A 12382-nucleotide genomic window follows, 5' to 3' on the forward strand; every position below is an offset into this window, starting at 1 on the left:
GTGACTACACCACTAGTAGCTGGTCTCAATAAATACCAAGCTAAACAAGCAAAACTAGATGTCAATTGTACTACTGTACTATTAAATTATTGAGCTACTTAGTAGCAGATAAATAAATATTAACTACGTTCCAAACACTAGATAAATATATTATCTGATAGCCGGTACTCCGCTATCCAAGCTACCAAGCTAACGTGTTGGATTACTAAGCAAGCTGTTCAGGTTAAATTAAACTAATTAAATGATTAATCAATACCAACCCTACTGCTACTACCACTACTGCTACTATATCAACGTTATATTGCTTAGCCGGGCTTCTGTTAATAGGCTAATAAAACTAGCTACTAGCCTACTGGCCTCGTGCTTCCAACTACGCACGCTAAATCGTGCAGCCTAGGTTTGTCGGGCCTCAGAGTTATTAGTAATATAACTAACTCTAGGTACAACGCAAAATAATATCTACTACAGTCAATTAAATTATATTATTTGCGCTCTAGCACCTGCCCAGAACCGTCAGGAATACACTTAAATATTATTCCTGACTAATATAAATCCTAACTACCGTCAGGCTTTGACCAGCACGATTGCAACTCTAACTCTCGCAATAAAGTGTAAGATTAATATTAAATCAAATCTTAAACCAAAGTGTAAGGAACGTCGTCCACTCACCAACAGTGGGTCTGTACCGTCTGTACCCAACTTTACACCGACACTCGGCGCGATCACACCACGTACACTCTGTACCTCCAACGTACGCCAGCCGTTTACACAGGACACCAACACTGCCTTCCTCACTGTCCGGGATCCACCACTAGAATGTCCGTTCTCGGCTGTCCAGTAGTCCCAGGATACCCAAGCTTATCCGAACTGATAAGCCGGGTCAAAGAGCGCTAGCCAGGTTCGCCGCCACCGCTTGCTTACCTCAACAGGCGCGCGGCCCAAATAACGAAAATATACCCCCCTGGGAAAAATAACTCGTTACAAGCTAATTTGCAACCAAAAGGTGAGTGAGCGTAGCGAACGAACTTCAACCTGGAGGCGAGTTAGCGTAGCGAACGAGCTAACCTGAAGGCAAGTGAGCGCAGTGAGCGAGCTTAAACCTAAAGGTGAGTGAGCGTAGCGAATGAACTTCAACCAGGACGTGAGTGAGCGTAGCGAACGAGCTAACCTGAAGGCAAGTGAGCGCAGTGAGCGAGCTTCAACCTAAAGGTGAGTGAGCGTAGCGAATGAACTTCAACCAGGACGTGAGTGAGCGTAGCGAACGAACTTCAACCAGGACGTGATTGAGCCATGCGAACAAGCTCACTTATAAAGTAAAACGGGGCAAAGCCCGCGGGTACAGCTAGTATCTATATATTAATAGGCATATCTATAAAAAAGAGGAACTATGTATGTATGTATGTATGTGTGTGTGTGTGTGTGTGTGTATATACGTTATGGACTCCGAAACCGCTCGACAGATTGTAATGAAACCTTCAGGCATTATGAAGCATCTTTCATGGATGGTTCAAGTGAAGTTTGGTGCAGATCCGTGAAAAGGGCTCTGCCCCAGAGTGTTTTAAGTGGGCCAATGTCAGACTTTTTGATCTACAATGTTTACAAATAAATATAATTTAAAAGCAGATGTTTACTTTCACCAACTGTTTTGTAGGTTTGAATAATCACAACATTCTTTATTAGCATTAGTGATGATTTGAAATAGTGCCACAGTGTTTCTACAGATTGAAGCACAGAAAACTATTCTACTTTTGAATAAGTCCAAATGTATTAAACCCCAATCGCATCACACCTGTGCACTTAACAACGTTTAAATTCTCCAATGTTAAATATTAAAACATAAAAACCTTTATCAAAGTACTGTACTGTATAATAAACAATAAAAGGGATGACTTTTTAAAATTTTTGACAACAGCTAATTTGCAACCAAAAGGTGAGTGAGCGTAGCGAACGAACTTCAACCAGGACGTGATTGAGCCATGCAAAAACTTATGATGTTAAGCGGGGCAAAGCCCGCGGGTACAGCTAGTATTATAGCCTATATTTATAGGCTGTTTTTTATTTCAGTTCTAGAAAAAAAGGTTTTATCAAAATATTTGCAAAAATAAAAAAGTTATATCTTAGCCATTTTATATAAGCATTGCGTTTTAGTACAAAATGGCCTCAGCGGTTCTCGATTATAGGAATGATAAAATGCTGGCGACAAAAGGGTTTTAAGCTGACTCTTTATCTCACTCTCTCTCACTCAGTCAGCTGACTTGGCTACGCACTCACATTAGTCTACCTAGCATCGGCTGCGGGAACTATCCGAAATTCAAATATTCCCAGACTGAAATTTAACAAAGGCGTTGTGCTTCTTATAGGTTTTGTAAATCATTAGTGTAGGTCACTGATAAGATATAATGGATGCTACATATTACAAATTTTAATTAGAATGGTTAGGCCTATTTTGTATTTTAGGCCTAAAGGTATATTTAATAAATTTTTCTATTGAAAACGTCTGTGACATTGCCATAACCTTGATGACTAAGCAACTTTATTGAAAATTATTTTGAAGGTTATCAAGTGATTGGCTCAGAGTAACTGGTTTTTGCCTAGACACAAGCCATGCAGTTGAAGGTGGCTTTGAAATAGAGAAACATCTATTGATCTGTGTTTTGTCTGATTATACAAGTTATAACTTAAAACCCTATTGAAAATTATGTTCAACTTAATTGTTGGTGAATTCACCTATCATTAGTGTCCTCTCCAGATCAATGAATCAGTGTTGTAAAACATATGAATAATACCATTTTTTTATAATCACTAAAACATATTAAAAAAAGTATTTAAAATCACAAAACAAAATTTATTTTGATTTATTGAAACACTTGTGAAAAATATTCAACACATGTAATAAATAGAGAACAGAAGAAAATAACTGTGCCCAGCTATATGGAGAGACTAACTGTCAACTTCTATTTGAGACCGTGAGTAAACAGTTGATAAGAACGACAGTTATAGCTCTGTGAGGGAAGGGAGGGGAGGCTACTGATCACAACTCTTACTTCAGTTTGTTCTGATAACTCGTGATAACTAAACTGTCGCAACTGACGTTCATTACAAGTCAAGTAGTGAGTCATCAGCTGCATTTAGCTTATAACATCAAGTGTGTAGTGAAATGTCAGAGACACAGAGAGATCCAGATTTGAGTCCAGAACCAGTGGAACTCCTAGGGTTGCCGCATAGCAAGCTTTATCTGAGAAGGAGGAAGGATCATGATGATGATTACGAGGACATTGATGAGGTGTCACCTTTGCCTTCGCCTCCTTTTAAGCCTGCTTCAAAGCCGAGAGTGTTTTTCCGAGAGAATAAAGATGAATTTAGCTGGAGGGGGGAAAATAAAAATGTTCCTAGGTAGGCCTATACAAATTTCCATTTAAATATTAGTATATTTGATAGGCCTATTCATCTATATATCTATATTATTACATACCGTAGTAGCCGAAAGTTTTAAATAAATATTTCCTAAAACAACAGCTTTCCCAAAAGTTTTTAGTAGTAAAATAAATCTTTTAGTTTTAGTTTCAGGTAGGCCTTGCTATACATGGTTACGATTTTATGTGATTTTGCATATTAGAAAAAATTTAAAATATACGATGTAAGTATCTTCTAAAATTAAGTTCATGAAGCTTTCTTTACAGTTAGAGGTGGTAGTAACAGATTCTTAATATGTTACGCCTATATTGATTAAAATCTTATGTTTGAGTGTAATCTAACTTGGCTGTGACCAACTTTAAAGAGCAATAAATGATACATTCTTGGAATGTACCAATTTGTACAATGAATATTAAATTATTTTGCCTCATTATAAATAGTTATTACCACTCTCATTAACAACCAGGAATGGTGTTCAATAGTTAATAGTTTAGTTGAAACTACTTACATGTACCACTAATACCCCTATATTAGACAAAGAGGAATCAAGTTGACTCACACATAAATTAGTTACTAGTTACTAGACAGGCAGTTGACTGGTGCTCTCCAATTGACTCTGTTTTGAATGTTGTAATTAGATGCCAACTCATCAGCAAACTGGCAATTATTGTTGCTACAGTATCATGAGTCAGCTGCTAACATGTTTCCCTCTCTTGCAGTGTGACCAGTAACATGAACGTGGGCAACATGTTCTGTTCCCGCTGCGGGGATGGATTTGAGCCCCATGAGAAGATTGTCAATTCCAACGGTGAACTGTGGCACACTCAGTGTTTTGTGTAAGTTGTTAAAGTTACTAATTGTGTAGATTAATTAAATTATACTTTGATTTTCTAAGGTTGACCCTTTCAAGTCAACTCTAAGTTGATTTTTATATGGATTTCCTAAATGAACTCGGATCATAGCAAAGTTAAAATCCTCGAATAATCTTTAGTTTGCAGTCTAGAACCATGCCACTCCGCACGTGTTAGAGTCATTATTTGAAAACTCTCACGTACATTGTTCAATTTGTTTCTGTGATTCTGTTTTCATTATTTTACAACAGTATTTAAATAAATCTTAAAACATAAACATAACAAAAATTGTATAGAACCCCTGAAAACAGTGCAGGCTTAAACAAGCAATTTTCATTAGACTTTGAAAAAATGTTCTAAACTATTCAAAACTGTAATGTCATTTAAAAGTACTTCACATTTTTGAAATCCTATTATTTTATAAGCGTTCTTTACTGAAAGCTCAATTAAAACCTTGAGTAATTACCAACAAAAATGGAATAGGCTATGGACTTAACTAGATGTATTTAGTTTGCACTCAATAACTTTATATTTGTTGTTTTATAGTTGTGCCCAGTGCTTCCGTCCATTCCCAGATGGGACGTTCTATGAGTTTGAAGGGAGGAAGTATTGTGAGCACGACTTCCACGTACTCTTTGCTCCATGCTGTGCCAAATGTGGTCAGTACTTTTTAATTGGTCTGTTAACATTTTTAATGCTTTTTAAAATAACGACCAATAACATTTTTTGTATTTTATCTATAACAAACTTTATTTTAGGAAAAAAAAACTGTTCTTTGTGACACGCTTCTTATTTTTTTAGTGTGGTCAAGCATGTAACAGATGCTCTGTATTTTTATCTGATAAAAAAGTGTAGGTAGTCTTGTAATATAAGTTCTGATCTTAAAGGTAAAAAGTTGATGAATATTTAAATGTATCGCTTACTTTTAGCTTTTGGCCTCATTAATACAGATCTCCTACTATAGCAAGTTCAGTTTGGTCTAAGTTTGTGTTGGAGATTGTATATGCTAGGAATCTTTGTGTATTAAATCAATTGGTACTGGTAGTAAGCTGTAGATATCAGTAACTTTTTGTGATAAGTCTCAACTAGAGATATGTGCAAGAAGCTCAATTTTGAGCCTAGCCTACTAGTTCGAACTCCAAGCTAGAGCCAAGGTAATCAGGATCGCAGATGTTGATATAATATTAACTCAATAACATTTTGCCTTAATTTAGGAGAGGGTGATGATGTATGAGGATAATTTAATAATAGGGTTTTGCAGCGATCACAGAAGATAATGATGTTTTTTCCATGAGTGTGAGAATTGTCCAAGATTGTTTTGCGATGGTAAAGTCGACGATGAATTTTCCATGAGCATAGGATTTCTCCAGGATTTTTCTGTGATCACCGAAAACATTAATGATATATTTCCGTGGCTAATGATGCATATTGCACTTAATTTATGATTACTAAATTAATATGGTACAAATAGGTATGTAAGATTGAATTGCTTTTTTAGAGAAAAGATTATTGACAAAATAATTTTGTGGTATTACATTGAATTTATTAATTAAAAAAGCTCGGTTTGAAAAAAGCTTAACGCTCAATATTTTTCCCGAAGCTCAAAACTCGCACACTTCTAGTCTCAACAACATTTATTTCCAGGAGAGTTTGTGATCGGCCGGGTGATCAAGGCCATGAATGCCAACTGGCATCCGCGTTGTTTCCGCTGTGAGGAGTGCAGCAAGGAGTTGGCAGACCTGGGCTTCATCAGACACCAAGGTCAGGCTCTGTGTCATGACTGTCGTGCTAGGGCTAGGGCTACTGGCTACGGCCGCTACACCTGCCACAAGTGTCAGTAAGTATCCTGCCGCAGTGTTGCAGCTATAAACATTCAAATATTTATCACATTAGTGATGTAACGTGATTCTTTAATTTAAGGAGAGAAATAAATTCCTGAGTCTGTTCTAGAATTTTCTTAAGCCTAAATGAAGTTACATTTTATTTTAAACACACAAGAAATATCTTAGAGGCTCGATTACACATGGGTGGGTTTACGAGACTAGCTGGAGAGCATAAATAGCAGGATTTTAGCTGTTACATCATGCAACTCCCACTACTAACCAAATTCTCTGTCATTATTAAGACTAATGCTACCTGTTCAATTTGCACTGGCAACTGTGATTGGACTTGGATAGTTTTACAGTTTAGTCAGCTCAAAATCCGATGAGTGGTGTGTAAAGTTCATAGCAGAGTCAACTTTCTGAGGTTTGATATATAAGCTATTATACTAGTACAGCGAGTACACTCGGCTGCTTTACCAGCTGTGAGTGAAAAAGCGGCTAGTAAATAAGTCTTAGGTTACTCTTAAAATATTTTTCAGTTAAAGAACTATCTTTCAATTTTGGGGTCATATCTCTTCAATAAGTTAATTTTTGTTGAGAGTTAATACTTAACACTGGATTAGAACCTTGGTTTTCACATTTTAGAAACAGTTCTTGTAGTTTTAGTGTCATTGTGTACATCTTACCATAAAATTGATTTTTTAAATAATTTAATTTCACAAAATTTTGAGATGAGCTAAAGTGATCAGTTAAAACTTGTGTAAGTAATTTGGAAAGAACTTAATATCAGAATGCCTCGGGAACATTCTTGGATTGAGCTGTTGGTTTAGAAAAAGAGCAGTTTAACCTCAAAAACACAAAAATAAATGCTAAATAAGGGAAATAAAAACAAAAAAATATACTACAGTAGGCTATGGTAGGTAAAGGTATGTTACATTGTTTGTCTCTGCTTTTATACTTTAAGATTTAATATTTTGGTTACTTGTACAGTATTGCAACATATCCTATGTGAAGTTTTTTTAGTCACTAGACTATTTTGTGATACAATTTGTTTGTTTTTTGTTATAGTGGTATGATTGATGACAAGCCTTTACGTTTCCGTGGTGAGGTCTACCACCCTTACCACTTCAACTGTGCAGCGTGTGGGGTGGAGCTCAACTCTGACGCCAGAGAGGTCAAGAGTCGTCCAGGCTTCACTGCTAATGATATGGTTGGTGCCTAAACTAGTTAAATTTGTCTATTTTTAATTGTGAAGGTCGCCCAAGTGGTTGACGTAATTTTTGTGATGAATTATTTCTTTTGGTTCCTGATTCAAAGGTTGTCAACACTGAGGCAGCAATGTTGTGGTCGTCATGTTATGTATTTGGTTTTTTTTAATGTTCAGAGTTATTTTCTACTGTAGTTACTTACTTTGTGTTACTATATTGTTATAATTGCTATGCTTTGTTGACAGAATGAGCTGTATTGTCTGCGCTGCCATGACAAGATGGGTATCCCTATCTGTGGTGCTTGTCGTCGGCCGATAGAAGAGCGAGTTGTCACTGCTCTTGGCAAACACTGGCATGTTGAGGTGTGAAGATGTTCTAGAAATATTTAAAACCATGTTGTAAATTTGTAATAAGTAAAACAACAAAGACCACAGGCATGAACAAGGATTAGTTACTTTTATATTTATGTGTAGACGTAACACAAGTCTATGAATTAAGCTGCTTATAACATTTTTTCAAGTTTTTTTGACCTGAAAATACAAAAGCACAAATGTACAAAAAATAAATTTACCATAGCTTTTCCTTGTTCAATTTTAATTCAAGCTGGTTTGATCTCAAAAAATGTTAGTCTCCCTAACTAAGTATAGAGTTCTAGTTATCTTGAATAAAGAAGCATCCATTTCACAAACTTAAAAGTAAACAAGTAGTTAGCACAAAACTACCCAATGCAATCCTAAGTAAAAAAATACCTACTATAATTCTACAGAATGAGTAAATTGTAATGAAACAATGTTCATAGTCCTTGTGTCTTGTTAAAGGTTAGCCATTGTAAACACTCCAAGACACTTTAGTATGAAGTCAAACAAGTAACTTACAAATTGCTATCCCACTATCATTTTGGTAAAATTGTATTGAAAGAAAATGATAATACCTTGTGATTCCTTAAGCTGGTTTATTTGATTTAAACGTTTGTTGCAGCACTTTGTGTGTGCCAAATGTGAGAAGCCATTCTTGGGACATCGTCACTATGAGAAGAAAGGGTTGGCATACTGTGAGACCCACTACCATCAGCTGTTTGGTAACTTGTGTTTTGTGTGCAATCAAGTCATTCAGGGAGATGGTAAGTATTCATTTTAACAGTTCAATATTTGTATTGTATCCTGTATATTTGTAAGAAACATCATTGGGTTGTACATCAAAGATTGTGTAAACATCATTGCACATGTGGTTTACTCTTGATACTGTATCCAGATATCCTAACGTTTTATAGCTAAACTAAGCTGTAAAAAGTAGAGATAAAGACATTTGAATGAAGTCTGTCAAGGTGTATATACCTGGCTTGTATTTTGACATTTAGGTTTACGTTGCATTTGTGAATGTATGGTCATTTTTCTCCTTTTCCATTTGCAGTATTCACAGCCCTCAACAAGGCCTGGTGTGTTCACCACTTTGCCTGCTCTGTTTGCGATCAAAAGATGAATCAGAAGACCAAGTTTTACGAAATCGATTTGAAGCCAGTCTGTAAGAAGTGTTACGACAAGTTCCCCGGGGAGTTCCGTCGTCGTCTGCGTAAAGCTCACGAGGCCACACCGAAGAAAACAACTCCATAACATCAACATCAGCCGGCCTGTTTATTCTGCAGGCACTGCAAGGATTGTTAACCTCGTAATGACCAAGGAAAACAAAATAACTTTGTTCCACAGGAACCTTTCAACATTCACAACAGAAGTAAGATATCCTTCATATTTGTTGGGCATGTAAATGATTTTTGAAGTCTATTGTCCTCTTTATTGAAAGGGTAATGTGGAACAAAGTATTTTTAATACAAAATGAACTAACAGTATTTAAACATTAGAGTTAGTTGTAACAAGTGAAGTGTGTTCAGCTTTTATCGCTATATAATGAAGTTGCCTTGCATATTTATTTAGTTGATGGGATTGTGGTTACAGAATTTTGATTGTTGTAATTTAAGTTGTCATTAAGAACTTGGGTTAATTCACTTGAAGTAAATATCATTGATAACCTTAAAGACGAAAGTGGTTCTGAAAAGCAGTTTCACTGAGAAACGCTTGATAAATAAAGGAATTTTTAGTTATTTATTTGATTTATTTAACAGTGGCTGATATTTTATTTATGACTATCTAAGACCATCGCAAAGGATATGACCTCTCTTTGATGTTATTTTGACAACTTGACCTGCTCGCACAATGTGTTAAACATCATCTGGAGTGGTGAGGGAGGGGGGATTAAATTGAAATATGTTATACTTTTCCCCTACAATACTTAGGATATACTAAGTAGCAAATTGATTATCAGGATAGTAGGTTATCCTTAATGATCCTCCCAACACTATTGTTCCGCTTGGATAGGTATTTCAGACTGTTTTAATTTATACACACTTTATTAACACATGGTGCCTGTTGTATTATTGTTAGCTATATTGCTAGAAAACACTGTTTTATTTATTGTTATGAAAGTTAAAGAAACATTCTTGACACCAGTACTTAAACTAAACTTCAACTAATAGCCATTCTCAAATTGTAATACTAGGCCTAATGTTATATGGATATATTGTATTTAGATTAAAATGTCTATTGAACATAAGCTCCACATTTAATTGTTCCTTATTGAAGAAAGATAAATCAAATGTGTTATTTACTGTAGAACTTTTATTGTTATAAATTATAGATTGATAGTCTTGTTAACACTGCCTTCCTAGAAATGTGTCTTAGTCACTTAGTCAGTGTCAAATAAATTAAATAAAAAAAACCTTATTGAATACAGTTATTGCTATAGTAGTAATATTATATAATACAGTTATTAGTCTAAGAGGTTTAACCGGTTTTAAAAATATAGAGTATTTATCTAGCTTTTTCCCTATTACCAACATAGCCTACCATGTTTAATGTATGATATTTTATAATGAATCGGCTAGGTTTTATGAAGTTATTGTTGTTCCCTGAATATATTTAACAAAAACTCATACGTTATATTTTGCATACAAGTCTAAATGTAGACTAAAACACTACTGGAAACTTCCAAAAGTGTTCTTAGCCTACACATTACATCAATCATGAGTCTTGGTACAGATATTCAAACCTTTGACTAACTAGTTTTTAAAAATCCTCTATCAGTGGCAAGACAACAGTGTCTTGCTACTGATAGAGGATTTTTAAAAACTAGTTAGTCAAAGGTTTGAATATTGTAGCATAATTTGGTCACCCTATTTTGAGCCCAAATTTGATTTGGTAATTACTGACATATTTTTTTAAGTTGACAATTTTTTTTTTACTTTTGATCTTTACATAGTTAAACAAAATTGAGGTTACAAAATATTACTTATATATTTACTAACCTAGAAAATGTGTTATAATATTTATTGTGAATTTACCCTAAGCTATAACTTGATGAATTTGGAAAATATATGATAATTTTTACAGGGATATTTATTATACAATTTGTTATTTGGAACAAGAGGTTAGTTAATTAGTTAACATGTGCTGTACGGTAACAAATACTCATTAATGCAATGGTTTTTTATAAGAGTGTTATTGAAAGCCCAAAGTAGCTAAGTGTGTTGTGCACAAAATGTTATAACTAATAATTTATTGTCTATTAATTATTATACTAAAATAAGCATAAATAAAATACTGACCATGTATATTGTTGTTTTATAACCCCCATGATACAGTTAAGGATAACATTAAATGAAGAGCATTTTTTTTTAATTATCAACAGATTGGTAAGTAGTAGTAGACCTCCCAGTAACACCATGCTAATTATCCATTAAGTATTGCAGTAATCCATGCTGACTGTTGTCAACTTCAAATGAGCTTCAACAGAATGTCTAAAACCAAGCTCTTAAAGGCCATAGAGATTGCAGATAAAAATAAATTAATTACTTGTTGTAACTCTTTAAGTCAGTGGGATCACCAGATTTAGACACCGGAACAAAATTACCAGAAACATTGAGGGAATTTCTCACATGAGAGAGAGCATTGTTAACTCATTGAAGAGGCGCAGTCAGAATATCACAGCAACAAAGAAGGAGGAATTTGACCAGGGTCAGCATTAGGGGTGCAACTGAGATCTTGCGCTTTTGATTTCATCTGTGGTGAAATTAAGTGTGCTGATCAAATTATTGGTCTGGATATCAAAAACTGGCGCCTTTTGTGCTTTGGAGTGATTGAATGACATTATTTGTGAACCATTTCTTATGCAGAGGCATTATCGAGACACTTTTGATCAATGTGCACACTGCAGAATCGATTGAAATATCCTTTGAATTTTGTAAGTCTATTTTTAATGATTTGTATTATTAAATCAAAAAATTAAATTGTTTAATATCAAAATGCTACCTCTGCAGGCATACAAACATAATACCAGACCTGTACAACCTAAGAATTATAGCTAACTCTTGATAGAACTAGAAATTCCATCCCCACGTTAAGTTGTCACCATAATAGTTTGTTAATCCAAATTGACAGATGTTGCTGGATTGAGCCATGACAGAGTGTACTGATTTCAATAAATTATTTTTTACAATAAATTATAATATAATTATTATTAATAAAATAAATAAATATGATTATAAATAATTAAATAACACATAAATAAAACTATTGTATATTGGCCTTGTTGAATTTGTAAATTTAATTATACATTTCATTACAAAAAATTATGCCAACTTTTACTTTCTCCCCCTAAGTTATACCATAGTATATGGAGAAAGTATTGTTTACGTCAAAAATTTCGAGTTTGTTGAGTGGATATATTCGTTTTGGGTCCCCCTGGACCCAAAAAAGTGGTTTTCATCACTCCGTAACGAAAGTAACTATTTTCGATAACAGCTGACATCAATGAAAGTAGTCGTTTCCCAAGCTCTAATTTAGGGCGAGGGAAAATCGATCAGCTGATTTTCCCTCGCTCTCATTTAGTTCTCCATTTATTCACTACGCGCGCTAGTGTTTTGTTACGGTCTAATTTAATTATGTGTATCAGCTGTGTGTATGGTTGAAAGTTGTTTAATTATTTTATTTTGATGTTTAAACAAAATTTATTGAAAACATGTAGGTTACCTTTAGAA

At 34.6% G+C, this 12382-nt stretch overlaps 1 protein-coding gene across 2 annotated transcripts in view; it reads left to right on the top strand.

The window, feature by feature from the left end:
- LOC128991171 (LIM and senescent cell antigen-like-containing domain protein 1) overlaps positions 1-10957 on the top strand; it is a 38236-nt gene extending 27279 nt beyond the window's left edge. The window contains exons 1-8 of one of the 2 annotated variants that reach the window (XM_054413949.1): positions 3375-3393; positions 4134-4250; positions 4812-4924; positions 5910-6102; positions 7157-7298; positions 7542-7658; positions 8275-8416; positions 8707-10957. In XM_054413949.1, the coding sequence (XP_054269924.1) occupies positions 4147-4250; positions 4812-4924; positions 5910-6102; positions 7157-7298; positions 7542-7658; positions 8275-8416; positions 8707-8906 (1011 nt within the window). In that variant the 5' untranslated portion in view covers positions 3375-3393; positions 4134-4146 and the 3' untranslated portion in view covers positions 8907-10957. Of the gene's footprint in view, positions 1-3374; positions 3394-4133; positions 4251-4811; positions 4925-5909; positions 6103-7156; positions 7299-7541; positions 7659-8274; positions 8417-8706 lie in introns of those variants that run through there. The other variant, XM_054413950.1, reaches the window with a different exon arrangement.
- The last annotated feature ends 1425 nt before the right edge of the window (positions 10958-12382 follow it).

The sequence above is a fragment of the Macrosteles quadrilineatus genome, unplaced genomic scaffold (genome assembly GCF_028750875.1).
Source record: "Macrosteles quadrilineatus isolate MER2022 unplaced genomic scaffold, UCM_ALF_1.0 Scaffold_3__2_contigs__length_128488019, whole genome shotgun sequence".
NCBI lineage: Eukaryota > Metazoa > Arthropoda > Insecta > Hemiptera > Cicadellidae > Macrosteles > Macrosteles quadrilineatus.